The sequence below is a fragment of the Heterostelium album genome, assembly GCF_000004825.1.
Source record: "Heterostelium album PN500 unplaced genomic scaffold PPL_contig1, whole genome shotgun sequence".
Classification (NCBI taxonomy): Eukaryota; Evosea; class Eumycetozoa; order Acytosteliales; family Acytosteliaceae; genus Heterostelium; species Heterostelium album.
In genome coordinates, this window is record NW_008805078.1 from 966,614 (window position 1) to 981,255 (window position 14,642).

General features: G+C 29.0%; 8 protein-coding genes across 8 annotated transcripts; 3 read left to right on the forward strand and 5 right to left on the reverse strand.

Annotated features, from left to right (window-relative positions):
- Positions 1–10: 10 nt before the first annotated feature.
- On the forward strand, positions 11–1,593 carry PPL_01205 (WD40 repeat domain-containing protein; the record flags this gene model as incomplete). The annotated part of the gene is made up of 3 exons (XM_020572220.1): positions 11–162; positions 231–491; positions 558–1,593. 3 exons carry the CDS (start codon positions 11–13, stop codon positions 1,591–1,593), a joined length of 1,449 nt encoding a protein of 482 aa, XP_020438078.1.
- A 120-nt stretch (positions 1,594–1,713) lies between these two features.
- On the reverse strand, positions 1,714–3,090 carry ddcA (diaminopimelate decarboxylase; the record flags this gene model as incomplete). Its single annotated transcript, XM_020572221.1, has 2 exons — positions 1,714–2,717; positions 2,811–3,090. 2 exons carry the CDS (start codon positions 3,088–3,090, stop codon positions 1,714–1,716), a joined length of 1,284 nt encoding a protein of 427 aa, XP_020438079.1.
- A 770-nt stretch (positions 3,091–3,860) lies between these two features.
- Positions 3,861–6,113, reverse strand: PPL_01207 (uncharacterized protein; the record flags this gene model as incomplete). The annotated part of the gene is made up of 4 exons (XM_020572222.1): positions 3,861–4,148; positions 4,258–4,586; positions 4,657–4,734; positions 6,044–6,113. 4 exons carry the CDS (start codon positions 6,111–6,113, stop codon positions 3,861–3,863), a joined length of 765 nt encoding a protein of 254 aa, XP_020438080.1.
- A 921-nt stretch (positions 6,114–7,034) lies between these two features.
- On the reverse strand, positions 7,035–8,571 carry PPL_01208 (uncharacterized protein; the record flags this gene model as incomplete). Its single annotated transcript, XM_020572223.1, has 4 exons — positions 7,035–7,066; positions 7,596–7,692; positions 7,825–7,881; positions 8,530–8,571. The coding sequence occupies 4 exons, from the start codon at positions 8,569–8,571 to the stop codon at positions 7,035–7,037; spliced, it is 228 nt and encodes a 75-aa protein (XP_020438081.1).
- Positions 8,572–9,057: 486 nt separating this feature from the next.
- PPL_01209 (uncharacterized protein) lies at positions 9,058–9,819 on the forward strand (the record flags this gene model as incomplete). Its single annotated transcript, XM_020572224.1, has 1 exon — positions 9,058–9,819. One exon carries the CDS (start codon positions 9,058–9,060, stop codon positions 9,817–9,819), a length of 762 nt encoding a protein of 253 aa, XP_020438082.1.
- A 912-nt stretch (positions 9,820–10,731) lies between these two features.
- atp5e (ATP synthase subunit epsilon family protein) lies at positions 10,732–11,308 on the forward strand (the record flags this gene model as incomplete). Its single annotated transcript, XM_020572225.1, has 2 exons — positions 10,732–10,903; positions 11,268–11,308. 2 exons carry the CDS (start codon positions 10,732–10,734, stop codon positions 11,306–11,308), a joined length of 213 nt encoding a protein of 70 aa, XP_020438083.1.
- Positions 11,309–11,730: 422 nt separating this feature from the next.
- PPL_01211 (carboxylic ester hydrolase) lies at positions 11,731–13,243 on the reverse strand (the record flags this gene model as incomplete). The annotated part of the gene is made up of 2 exons (XM_020572226.1): positions 11,731–12,908; positions 13,222–13,243. 2 exons carry the CDS (start codon positions 13,241–13,243, stop codon positions 11,731–11,733), a joined length of 1,200 nt encoding a protein of 399 aa, XP_020438084.1.
- A 145-nt stretch (positions 13,244–13,388) lies between these two features.
- Positions 13,389–14,200, reverse strand: PPL_01212 (uncharacterized protein; the record flags this gene model as incomplete). The annotated part of the gene is made up of 3 exons (XM_020572227.1): positions 13,389–13,649; positions 13,734–13,839; positions 14,175–14,200. The coding sequence occupies 3 exons, from the start codon at positions 14,198–14,200 to the stop codon at positions 13,389–13,391; spliced, it is 393 nt and encodes a 130-aa protein (XP_020438085.1).
- Between the last annotated feature and the right edge of the window lie 442 nt (positions 14,201–14,642).

A 14,642-nucleotide genomic window follows, 5' to 3' on the forward strand; every position in this document is an offset into this window, starting at 1 on the left:
TCTATTTATAATGAGTAACAGTGATAATGATGAAGTTATAAATTTTAATATTTTTAGAGAGAATAAAGTTAATAATTTTGTAAAGGGTATAAAGTGGTCTCCCGATGGTTCTTGCCTACTTTCAGCAACTGAAGATAGACAATTAAGATTATATGAATTAAAGTATGTAAATCTAATTACTAAATTACATATAATAATAATTATTTTATTAATGTTAATCTTTCTTAAAGTACAGATGTTCAAAATGGTAAACATTCATTAAGGCATGTGTTTGATGTTAGGGAGTATGATACTATTTATGACTTTTGTTGGTATCCATACATGAATTCAACGTTACCAGAAACATGTCTATTCGCTTCGTCAAGTAGAGACTCTGCTATTCATCTATGGAATGCATTCAATGGTAGTCTACTATGTTCATACATACCATGGCAAGATGTAGATGATATAGAGTCACCTATATCAATACAATTTAGTAATGATGGTAAAAAGTAAGTTGTATTTACCAGTTTCGAGTATAGTGTAATACAAGTAGCATATTAACAATCAACAAATAGAATATATGGTGGTTTTAAAAAGAGTATAAAGATATTTGATATTGAAAGACCTGGATCAGAGTATGACGAGTTTCCAACATGTATAAAACGTGGACATAGACAATCAAAGAAAGATTACTTCCCAGGTTTACCTGGAATTGTCAGTTGTATAGAGTTTGACCGATCGAATCAAAGTGGTTTCTACGCAGTTGCGACATACAATGGAAATATAGGGCTGTTTGATGCCGCAAGTGACCAGCTTGTCGATATCTTGCCTTATCCTCGTGGTGCACCCGTTCGTGGAATTACACAGTTGAAGTTCTCACCGGATGGCACTCATCTTTATGCTGGCTACCGAAGGTCAGAGTATATCATTGGATGGGATCTGCGACAGACCGTCGCAGTAGAGACACACCAATTGTTGAGAACAGTCGATAGCAATCAAAGGTATCAATTCGACATTGGATTCGGTGGTCGATATCTCATCACCGGTACACAAGACGGACATCTAATGACATATGATCTTCATTCCTCTCCAACCTCATCGACATCCTCTACACTTGTACACAATCAACAACTTTCACAACAGCAGTGTATCAATTCTGCTTCTTTTCATCCATCATTATCAATCATTGCAACTTCATTTGGTGAGAGACAATTTGAATTTGAGTCAACAAACACCAATAGCAATAATAATCACAATAACAATGGTAACCAAGATAATTCAATTTACAATGATATTAGTTTAATACCAGCAATAACTCTCTATAGTAATACCCATTGTTTTAATTTTCTCATTCAAAACATAACTAGTATTGATAATAATCATAGTTCTTTCTATAGTAATAATAATAATAGTGATATAACTATGAGCACAGATAATAATAGCATAACACAATTACAAGAGCAAGTTCAAATAGTTGATCAAAAACATGTTGAAAAAGTAGAATCTTCTAGTTCTGATAATATAGTAATACAACTAGATCATCAACAAAAAGAACAAGAACAAGAACAACAACAAATAGAATCAATAAACAATAATAATAATAGTTGTTAATTAAGTAATAGGTTATACTTTTGTTTACATATTAATAAACATCTTATTTATTTATATAAATAGATAATAAATATTAATTAAAGTTATTCTGTAAAATAATAATGATTTTGTACAATGTTTCTATAATTTAAGGTCAAAGTCTAGTGTTCTAAATAAATCATCGTAAGTTTCAGCACGACGAATACACTTGATTTGATCACCCAATAGGATATACTCTGCAGAACGTAGTTTACCGTTGTAGTTGAAACCCATTGAATGACCATGTGCACCAGTGTCGTGGATAATGATGACGTCGTCACGACTGATCACTGGGAGCTCACGATCCACTGCAAACTTATCGTTGTTCTCACAGAGTGATCCGACTATATCGTATTTCTTGGTGGTTTGATCATCTCTCTTCTCAGAGTCCAACACCGACATATAGTGATAAGCATTGTACATTCCAGGTCTCATCAAGTTGGCCATACAAGCATCGACACCAATATACTCACGATAGATCGACTTTGAATGAATTGCTTTGGTGACCAATACACCATATGGTCCGGTAACGACACGTCCACACTCTGTAACGATGCTTGGAAGTTGCTTCAACTGAGCTGGCACCACGATCTTTTGGAATTGGCCATCGATCAATTGAGCGAGTCTGTAAAAGTCGACGGCAGTCTGGTCGAGACGATAGGGAATACCGATTCCACCACCGAGATTCACCATTTCAAAGCCGATATCTAGTTTCTTGGCGACCGCTACCAGTGTCTCAAAGAGAAGAACGGCAGTCTCCTCGAAATACTCCAATTTCAACTCGTTGGAGGCAACCATGCAGTGCAATCCGAATCTGCTAACACCAAGACTCTTGAGTTTGGCGTAGGCTTCAAAGAGTTGTTCTCCAGTCAATCCGAATTTGGCTTCCTGTGGCTTACCGATGAAGCAATTGCCATTCTTGAGTGGACCTGGATTGTATCGGAGTGACACCATCTCTGGCATCTTTCCACCCAATGCATCGTGCAAGTAATCGATCTGTGTAATATCATCCAAATTAATGGTTGCACCCAATTCATATGCCTTTATATATTCTGACTTTGGTGTATTGTTACTGGTGAACATAATTTCATTTCCTTTGAGTCCGACTATAAATAATATTTGGGCAAAAAACATTAATATTTTATGTTATTTTTTTTGTGGGGAAAAATGAAATTGTGTGGTGATTGGTGATGACCTACCTTTTTCAGCTAACAATAACTCTGCAAGTGAGCTACAGTCGACACCCATGCCAATGGATTTCAAAAGTGAGAGAATATGTGGATTTGGTGTAGCCTTCACTGCGAAAAAGTTGGTATAACTCGGAAAATATTGTCTGAAGGCACTTAGCATTTTCTTTCCATTCTCTAATATTCTATCACCGTGATACAAGTGGAACGGAGTAATATTGTCAGCTGTCACAATCGATTTCTTGATCTCCTCTGATGAGAATATACATTGTTTTTCAGAAATTGGTTGCATTTCTTTGTTTTTTTTTTTTGTTTTTAAAAGAGTATTTATTAAAGATAAGTATATACTAATAATTATAAATAGAACAAAAAAAAAAAACAAAGTTATTTAAAACAACGTTTAAGATGATTGTACACAAATGATGAAAAGTCTTATCGTTGACAATTTATACATGCTTAAAATTTTGTACAAAAAAAAAAACAAAAAAAAAATTAAAAAATCTAAAAATCTTTTGATGAGTTTTTAAAACAGCTGCAAATTTAACCTGATCTTATCAGACACTTTTTTAAAATTTTTTTAAAATTTTTTTTGCAATTCTAATTCCGGTCATTTTGATGACTGATCCTAACCTAAGATGAACATTTTTTTAATTCCTCTCGAACAACCCAATGAAAATTCCAATTAATTATAATCGGTATTTTAAACTTTAATAACTTAACAATAGTAAGATCCCAAAAGTGAGCACAATGATCATCTAAAAACACCATTATTTATTTTTATTTTTTTTTGTTCCTGAGATTCCCCAAAAAAATAAGCATCCATCTTTTCTTTTTGTTAGTTCCTGGTCAAAAAATTTAAATAAATAGAAGAGTTTAAACTTCTCGAATTGAATTATCACTTTAATTTTGACACCATAATGTAATTACAATATAAATAGAATTGAAAAATTATTTATTTTTAATTCAATAAATTGATATTATTTTATGTAGATTTTTTGATGATCTCGAATATAAATTTATGTTTCTATTGAAATAATAAACCTAGATATATCTGGATATCTTTTAAATTGGCGTATTCCAAATTAACATTTGTTCATCATCGATTGGTTTGTACTTTCTTCTCTTTTCTTTTCGGAGAGTGATTACCCAAACAATGATAATGCCGATAAGATTGAGGAATCCACAAATGGTGATGACTACCCATCCTGTGTAAGGTTGCCAACCAACAGTCTCTAAGGTGGGCTCAGCGAATGAATCACTAGTACTATTACTATTCTTTCTTATGAATCCTTTGTCATCCGGCAAAAGATCACATCGCAAAGGTATCTTGTCTGATTTTGCTTTGCAATCCTATAATTTAATAATAATTAAAAATTTATCAATTGAAATCAATCAATCAATCAAAAAAAAAGTTAATAAAGTAAATAAAATGTGAAATAAATTATAAAGATATACTTACATCTTCAATGGTATGCATGATTCTTGTGAAATAAATAATCGATACAGAGACAGAGATGAACGAAGCCACAGAGAATAGACGTGATGTACGTGGAACGAGTGACGACGACTTCTTAAAACCGAGCAATAGGATACTATGGAGAAGAATGATGACGACTACACACACTAAAGACAGAGTCATCAATGCAATACACAGCTGCAACAAACTGAGTGTTTTCTCCATGTTATCAAATGATTCAACACTGGACATTGTTGAATTTATATTCTTAAAATCATTGTAATAGAAATAGGTCTTATTGCCTCCACCCCAAAAAATCCTGAACCAATAGACTTTAATAATAAGAAAAAATATAGTATCATAAGTATAATATCATTCATTATAATTATAAAGTTATATTACCTTGATAGCTTGCAATATAGAGACAAAGTATCATTAAGAATACAAACAAAGGAAGTAAATTAAAGTATCTATTCATTTCTTTATAAATATATATATATTATTCTCAAATGATAATGATGTATATGTTTAAGAGATTTGAAGAGATGTAATTTTTGATTTGATAAACTGAAAGAAGGGTGAGAATTATAAAGATTAATAGGTGTTATTAAATAGATAAAGTGCTGATTGTTATATAGATGATAGATATTTAATTGTTATTATTTTATTTTTTGATATTATTATTATTATAGATTGATAATGATGAAACGTTATAAAGTCACCCTTCTTTTTTGTTAAGGTAGGTTAGTGGATTGACAGCTTGTCTTTGAAATGGCATGAAGAATAGGCAAACAAAGAATCGTTATTCAACGGTTGAACTTCTCAGTTTGCAATGATAGGAATGCTTTTGAGTAGTAGCTCCTTGATATGGTGGTGTTTAAAATAAAAATTTAAAACTTGGTGTGTTTGTTTTGATTTGTTGTGTGATGAGAGATGAAATGATTGCTATCAATGATATTTATTCAACAACTGTTAATTTTAACAAAAGAGTTCTGTCAAAATAGGAATAAGAGTACAATACAAAAATAAAAATAATAAAAATAAAAGTTAAATAAAATATTTTAGATATTAATAGTCTTGATTGTAAATAAATATATAATAAAGAATGATTAAACAAAGTAAAAAGATATTTTAACAATGCCAAAAATCAGTTTTTATTGGCGATCTATTTTTTTTTTTATTCAAATTTCATATTTATTTGCACAATATTGTTCAAACTATTTTTGTGGTCAACATCTCATAAAGTAAATAGGATAAAAATCGGATACAAATATTTAAAAAAATAAAAAATTGGATTTTAAATAGTTAGGTTATAATGTTAGGTAGTACTTATCATCTCTAATTGCCAAGAAATAAATATAATTTGTATTAAAGATATTTATATAGTTAATTAAAATATATTATTATTTTATTTGATAATGTTCATAAGAAAAATAAAGAAATGTCTGTATTGGTTCGAAGGTTGAAATTTGATATATATTAAGACATTACAACTAAACTTCAATGCTTTTCACAACATAGCTAGCTTACTGATGAAAAAGTGATCTTATACAATTATTTATCGCTGATCATGAATACTCATTCTAATTTTAACACACTCTCTAACAAAAATCACTGTGTTTTATAGTAAAAAACAAACATTTTGTTTGAGTACATAAACTTGAAAAAAAAAACAACAACCATATACCTATCACTAAACAAATAACTATAGTTGATTACATACCACATGTAGTGTTTTTTTCATTTATTTGTTTTTTTTTGTTTTTTTTTGTTTTTTTTTTTATCATACTTTTATTGTTACCTCTATCACTACTACTACTACTATGAAGTGAATAAGATAAAATGTAATCAAAACTCATTGAGTTAAAAAATAAAATACATTTGTTGGTGATCACTTCATTACTGTACCTAACTTTTTTAATCGAAATTCCACCACTCATCATCATTCAAAACACATTCATTTCATTTACAACAATCAGTTTTCTGATTAACATATTTTAATTTCACAATGCGGTCAATCCTTATTTTGTTGAATGAAAATTAAGTTGCAATAGTATTTATAGTGAAACAGCTGTTACCATTTGATGAAAAGAATTGTATTTCTGCTATATATATGTGTGTGTGAATGAGTGTTGTTTTTACATGCTACAATAATTGAACAAGTAACACATTATTCATATGAATTTTAATATCATTATAGTACAAACAAAGGGTTATTATTAATATAAAAGGTTTGGTCTTAATGCGAGTGATTGTTCAGCAAAATTTTCATTTCCAAACAATATAAACAAGTTGTTGAATCATATTTTATTTCTATCTATCTGCTTTTTTTTTTTTTTTTTTAATTGGAAAATATTCTACTAAATCAAACAAGGTAATCTAAACCAAGTTTAGAGTTTACTTATCCAAGTCAATCCTTAAACAACAACAACAACCCAACACCGTTAAAATTCTTCAAACAAAGAATCCGATTCAAAAATGAAGATTATACTTGTCATTTTCGCATTGATCTGTCTGACAATGGTAATGGCCGATGTCATCATACCGACTTGCTCAAACACATGTCAGACCGGTGTATACCAACAGATGTACAATTTCTGCTATTCGCTGACCAACCCTAGTAGTGCGCGTGACTACTGTATGAGTGGTCTTCCTTTCCTTAAATCTATCGAAAGCTCTCCAAGATCCTACAGAGCCAATTGTAATGACCTGTGTGAAACCTTGTAATCTTTTACTAGGGATACATGAAAAAGACACAACAACAATTAAACCACAACAACCTAAATATTTCCATCTTTATTATTATCGATATCTAAAATTAAAAAATTAAATAAAGTAGTATTTGTTCAAAACAATAGTTTTGAAATTTAAATAAAAGAAAATAAATTATAAGTTATTTATGTTTTTGTTTTAGAAAACTTTACAAACATTTTACTTCTTCCGTACCTCTATCTTCCCAATGTTTAGGATAAAAAAGTGTGGATCGCAAGATGTCTTCGAATCTCTCCAAATCAATTCAGTGAATTTTACTTTTACTATCTGTTTATGAAAGTTCTAATCAGATAGATGCTATAGAATTCTAATGGTAATTATCCTTTCTTTCAATTGGTTTTTTCGTCAACTTCCTTTTTCTTATTTTCTTTTCTTTCTTTTTTTTTCTTTTCCATTCCTAATTCATAAAATAAGGAGAGGATGAATTTTTCGACTTTATAGATACCTACTTGATTAGCAGATCCAGTACCTCTGGTATGCAGCCAACAGATCCTTTGAATAGTTTAGAAACCTGCCTTAAACAATTCAAGAAGAAGTGTATATTGGAGTCAGCAACTAAAACTTCTAACTTCTCGAAGATCTCCTTAAAACCAAATCTGTTAATCTAGCGGTGAATTCTTTTTTATTATTTTCATTTACATTATTAATTCTACTAGAGAATAGAAACTTATAAATTATGGTTCACTATAAAAGAATAGTATAATTGATATGAATAAGGGCTTAAACAAATAAATAAGATAAAACACATACCAAACAGAATCAAAATTTGGAGAATATTAAACTAAAAGAATCAACTACTAAATTAAAAGTTCTATTCGAAGCCATACTAAAGTAATATAATGAGATAAATACCTTCTACTAAATTATATATCCTATATAAAGGAATATGATAAGATTTTATTCAAATTAATATTAATTTATAAGATAAAAGTTTTAGATCAATGGTAAATGATTTCGAATGTTTCCTTGCATCTTATTGTCTTTCCTATATTTAATTTATTATTTCAACCGTTACCTCAGATTATGTTTGGAGTATTCTAAACTTATCTATATTCTTCAAGGGATCAATAAAAATAATTTATCAATATAATATTTCATTGATTATTATTAGTTCTTATTCTTCTTAAAAGGATAGATATGCTTTAAAAAAACTAATACTTACTCTTTTATGAAAACAATAGTTTTTATTAAAAATAAATTATTTCGTTGTCAATAGAGAAAGTTAATTGTTGATATATCTTCACTCAAAACTAATATTTTATCTTCTACTATCAGAAATAACTTTCTTAGGTTAAATCAAAAAATTTCATAAATATATCTTCATCAAATAAAAATAGAAAATAATTGTAAAAACAATTCTATAATTAATTTATTTATATTCTTTTTATATTCTTTAGAAATAAATAATTGGATAGATTGATATGGAACTAATTTTTATACTTCGTACCTATCAACGTGTGAAGTTTCCTATTTAAATTCAGCTTCATGGAATTAAATAAATACGTTGTCAAATATCATTAAATCTTTGATTTTAGAAGATACCATTTTACTTTTACAATAAAAATATTACGATTTGATTCAACTCTAATTTTATTTTTTTATTTTCTTTTCTGTTGTACATCAATCACCTTCCACCATTAAAAATTTAATTATTTTTTGTATTTTTTTAAAACTACTATTGATTCCTTTTAATTTTTTTTTTGGAGATTTTTCTTTTCTTTTTAGTGAAAAACAAAAAAATAGACTGGTTCCTTCATCAATTCCATTTTTAGAGGTTCACATCATTCATATTTTCTCTTGATAAAGATTTCTGGTATCGACGTAGACATCACATTTTTAGTTAAAATAATGAATAAATATAATAATGAATAACTAAAAATGTGATGTCTACGTCAATACCAGAAATCTTTATAAAGAGAAAATACTTTATAGAAATTCAGTTCTAAAATATTTTTATTCTTCTATCTATCAAAATTATTACTTTTATATTTTTAATTTTCTTTGTAAATTAATTATTATTCTATCAAAAATATGTATATACTATCCTCTAAAAAATATCAAAATAAATTAATTTTATTATTTATTTTATGCTTTCTATCTTTAATTTTATTCTCTAATATAAATAGTTTATCTCCAACCAATAAAACATTGGATCATCCTGTAACACATCTATATAATATTACTAGTTATTCACCCATTACCATTCTTGTTCTTACTTCAGATTCTAAAAAAGATAGTAGAACTAAATTAATTCGACATACATGGGGAGGTAAAGCCAAACTTCGAGGATGGAAAGTGTATTATTATTCTGAGAGCGACCAGGAGTATCCTTCGGATACTATTGCTTTAGGATGTAGCCAAAACGAAGATACTAAAAAGTGGAGAGCTCTTTTACATGCCAGGGATTGCTCTGTTCAACCATCCAATTTCTATATTCTAGTGAACGATACCGTAACTTTAAATATTGGAGAATTATCCAAAAAGATAGAGGAACTCTCGGAAAAGCAACCATTGGTTTATGGACAATGTATTACTGTCGATTGGAAAACGAAACCATATTGTGGAGGTGGTGATCTAACTATTTTTAACAGAAAAGGATTAGAATTAATAATGAAAATGTTTTTAAGTGGAGAATGTAGAGAGTATAATAGTAGATCAGATTGCTTCTATGAAACTAATATAAAGTATGATTTAGGATTCGGTACTTTTCCAGAATCACCTACAACTTTAAAACACTTTTTAAATAATAATTTATCTTTTCAAATATTAAATATTGAAAATCTTATTTATTAATTAATAAATAATATATTATATTTCAAATTGGATAACAATTATAAAATTTTTATTAGTTAAACTTCTTGTACTTTTTGTTCCTTTGATTTTTTTAGATGATCTCTATTTGGCCCATATCACTACAATTTCAGTTTGACCATTTTTTTAAAAGTGCTTACGTAGAACATATAAAATTATGATAAAGATCTCCTTGGTTGAAATAAGTTACATTGTTTCAATCTTAATTAACATGTTTTTAAATCGTATAATAATTATTGTTTTTTCAGATCAAACCATCCCACTTTTATCTGAAAAATTGTGAAACGTTGTTTTTTTTTTTTGTAAAAGAAACACTTTTTTTCCATTGTACCAAATCATTAATGATTTATTAAGTTCTTAATCTTTCAAGAAATGATACTTAAAATAAAATATATTCACTTTGAAATCTCTACAATTTCGATAAAACAAAAAATCATATCAATAAAAGGTTATATATGTTAAAACGTAGCTTTTCGTAAAAAAAAAAAAAAAAAAAATAACTATTAGATGATTTATCTTCATTATCATAAAAATGAATACAGGAAATAGATGAACCAAATCTATGATTTATCTAACTTTGAATCGAATAGTTGAGGTTGTATACATTTTAGATATATTGTTGGTGTTTGTTGTCTGAGGAAATTATATAATTTCTAAGTTTCAATAGATATACACTCAATTCTTTTATCAATTATATTAACATATTATTTCAATTTTGTTTGGAATAATCGTCAGTGTCAAGGAAGTTCAAAAAAAAATGAAAAAAAAATAATTTGATTTTTTTAATTTTTATTTTTGAGTGTAATTACGTTTGGTGATAGTTTTTTTGTGAATTTTTTTACATATTTTTTGATCAAATCATATTTTTAATATCAATTAAATAAATAAATAATAATGGCAGGTCAATATTGGAGATTCGCTGGTCTTACATACCTTGAATATATCAACCTTTCTGGTTCACATCTTCGTAACTGTTTGAAGGAGCCATTCAAGGCTGCCGCCAAGAACAGAGAACAAATGTTTTCAACTTACACCACCTACCAAAACGGAAAGGAACTTAGCTCCAGTATGTCTTTGTTTTTGACTCTACTTCGCTTCACTTCACTACACTTCACTACACTATCTATTCAGCTCAGTCAACACCTTTATATCTATTACGATCATATTCTTTGAATGATTAACCAGCAATATTATAAAAAGAATGTTTATATTTGCGAACAAACAGCTGCAAAACCACACATTATTCTATCAAATAATATTTAGATTTACATTAGCTATAGATTTGGAATTATCATATTATTTAGACAAGATGTTAAGTGTATTGATTATCACTTTAATAGATTATTAGAAGATTTATATCATATATATATAAACAATTTAAAATTATTATCTTAACATCAAGAATACTAATATGTTTACTTTAACTATAGTTACCCTTTCAATGCCAGATCTTGCTGCCCCAAAGAAATAAATTATTAATTCATCATACCGTTATAGATAGTTATAGTTATAGTTAACCAACCAACAAACAAACAAACAACAAAAAAAAAAAAAGAAACGACGACATATCGATATGTGAATTCATTCATTTTTATTATAAATAGTGAATAAAGTTTATTGTAAAATCATTAAAGACAAACTTAGATAGAAACAGATTAACAACTATAATCAATAGATCTCTTTATTTTGGTTATTTAACTATTTATTTATTTATTAAAAATAATAGATATTCAATTACAATATTGTATTGTTGATTTATTTATATATTGTTTTTTTTTACAGAGTTTTATTATAATTTAAATTATGACTAATGATTTCAAAAGTTAAGTTGACTTATAGTAGTAGTGGTAGTTGGTAGTCAACAAGTTGGTAGGGAGGTGGTTGATTACATTTTCACTCGTTATGTTGTGAATTTGGGAAATACTTTTGTATTAGCGATACGACGGTTGGGTACATTGTGATGTGAGCATCTAATGCCCAGACATAATCGAGGTGTGCGTAGTCGGCAATCTTTTGCCAGTAGATCAGTGACTCTGCAGGCAATACATTGACAAGATCCTGGACGTCTACAGGGTCAGCAAGCTCATCGAGACCACCAGAGAACAGAGCGATCTTCACATTGGTTGGGAAGTTTGAGACGTTGTAGATAGGTGGGTAAAGCTGATGATAGTGCTCCATGTTTCCAACGGGGCCATGGTCGAACATCTGTAGTTGTTTGTTACGAACATCCTGTGCCCAGTGTCTGATGTTCTGCACCGACGTTCCGGCTGGCTCGTGTCCAGCAACCACCGGCATTCTACTGTCGTTGAAGGCACCACGGTGTTTTCCACAGAGGAATTCCACAACGGTTGCGCAACACTCGTCGCACTCCACACAAAAGTCGATAAAGATTTCACGCAGCTTCTCGGGTGTTGGCAGGAATCGGTTCTCGCCAAACACCTCCAGTAGTGTATCGATGTGAAGTTTCGCCAGTTCGGCCAGCCCGTTGTTAGTGATGTGTGTCACGTTTCCGACTGGTCCGACGCCGATAAAGAGTGGCGCCCACTCGGCCAGCGACGAATTGACGGTGTATCCGATGAATGCTTGGATCGTGCCTTCGGAGTGGCCAACATATGGCAGTGTAGCAAACCCGGTAAACTCACGGATATAGTTGATGGTGGCAGGCATGTCGAACCATCCCATCTCATCGAATGAGAATCGCCAAAACTCTGGCGATGTTATTGGGAGGCTGGTGTGGTTGGTGCTGTAGGTGTTTCCACGATTGTTTCCTAGCCAGACGTCATAGCCTGCATCAGCGAGGATATAGGCGAGTGACTCTGATGGCTCGTTGATAATCCATGTGATTGAACTGTCGAGAAGACCGTGCTGAAGCAACACCGGTTGTTTCGGAGTGGTCGGCGAAGCATTGGATCTACCATTTCGAATTCTGAAAACCTGCAGAATATATCCATCTACTGTTGTCACGAAATGATTTTCACACGGATAACCATGAGCATTTACAATTTCCATGAACGATCTATTCTCATCGGGATCGCCTCCAATCGATGGAATCGAATCCGAAATTGCTACATCTGCAATTATTAAAAATAATAATAATATTAAAACATTGATTAATTTTATCATTTGTTTTAAAAATTATTTATTTAATATTATTATATATTTCTATCAAGTTATATATATTTATTTATAACAATTATAATACTTATAATAGAATAAAGTAAAAATACAAATTACACAAAATTGGTGAGAAATTAAAGTGTGGTAATTAACTTTTGACTTTTTTGCAATTCCCAATTTTTTTTATGCGCAAGCACACAGAACCTGTATGGAAAATTTCAATTTTTTTAAATTTCAAAAAATCTTTTTGTTATTTTTCAATCACACCAATAATCAATAACCAAATCATTTTGAAAATCTTTGCATATCTTTTATCATCAAAATAAAAAATATTATATATTATGTTTTAACAAAAATTGACTAAATTCTATTTATTTTATTAAAAAAATAAAAGATTGTTTTAAATATTAAAGGTATTTGTATTTATTACTATTTTAAGCAGTTGGTGGAATCGGTTTATTATTTGGAGATGGTGTGTTTGTTGTTTCAGGGTAGTTGAAAGGATTGTCTTTTGATGAATAGTCAGTCTTTTCTAACTCAGCAGCACTCTCGGCATCCTTTTGATGCTTTTCGCTTGAAGTTGGTTTTGGAGTTGAACAAGCATGGAATATAATAACCATTAAAAATACACCCAAGAATATACAATCTATAATTCCATCAGCTCTCAACAATGAGTGAAACAATGAAGTATTTCCCTATATATTATATATTATTAGAAAAATCAAAAAGATAATTGTTTAATTTTTGTTTAGCAAAAAAAAATAAAAAAATATACTTACACATGATTTAGACTCCTTTAACAACTCGGAAATCATAAATAATGTAATAGAGACAGCATAAAATATAATTAATGATGCATATAATATTGTCTTTTTCTTTTCCAATCTATTAAAATAAATTATTAGATCCAATGTTAATTGGTTTCTATAAAAGTATACACTTACATATTTTTCTTAAACTTATAATGGAATACGAATCCATAGACAAAATTACCAATGAATAGGATCAAATAAAAAATTAAAAATATCAAAGATTGCGCACAATCTGATGTCCAGTGAACCGCCAACAACACTATGGTAATAACAAAAATAAAACTATTACATAAAATAGTCCAAACTGGTATCCATGGAAAATTCTTCCATCTTTTTTTTATTTTCAAAATATAATAAAATTAATAAATATTGCTTTACTGTATCTTTATATTTATAAAATAATATTACCTTTCATTGTCGAAATTAAATGCCATTTTTTATATAAATAAATTAAAGTTATAAATTATAATAGAATCGTTCCTATAGTATAATAACAAATGTATTTAGTTTTTTCTTTCTATTGAAATCATAAAAATTGTTTTTTTTATTATTTCTTTTCTAAAACCTTTATAATGTCAATATTTGGATTATCTATCTTGACTTGTCAATTTTACAAAAATCAATATTCCGTTTTTCATTATATTTAATAACAAAATGATTAGATTATTTTCACACTCCATTACACAAATAATCACATACACACACCACTATGAAAAAAAAAATAATAAGTCATTATTTTTTGATAATTAATCTGATTATTTTGTTTATTACAATATTTTAGAGTAATAAGATTAATTTATCGAAAATGGATTGAATGTCATTTAATGTTGTTGTATGTTCAAGCAGTGACAACACCCACACAATTATTTTTTTCTA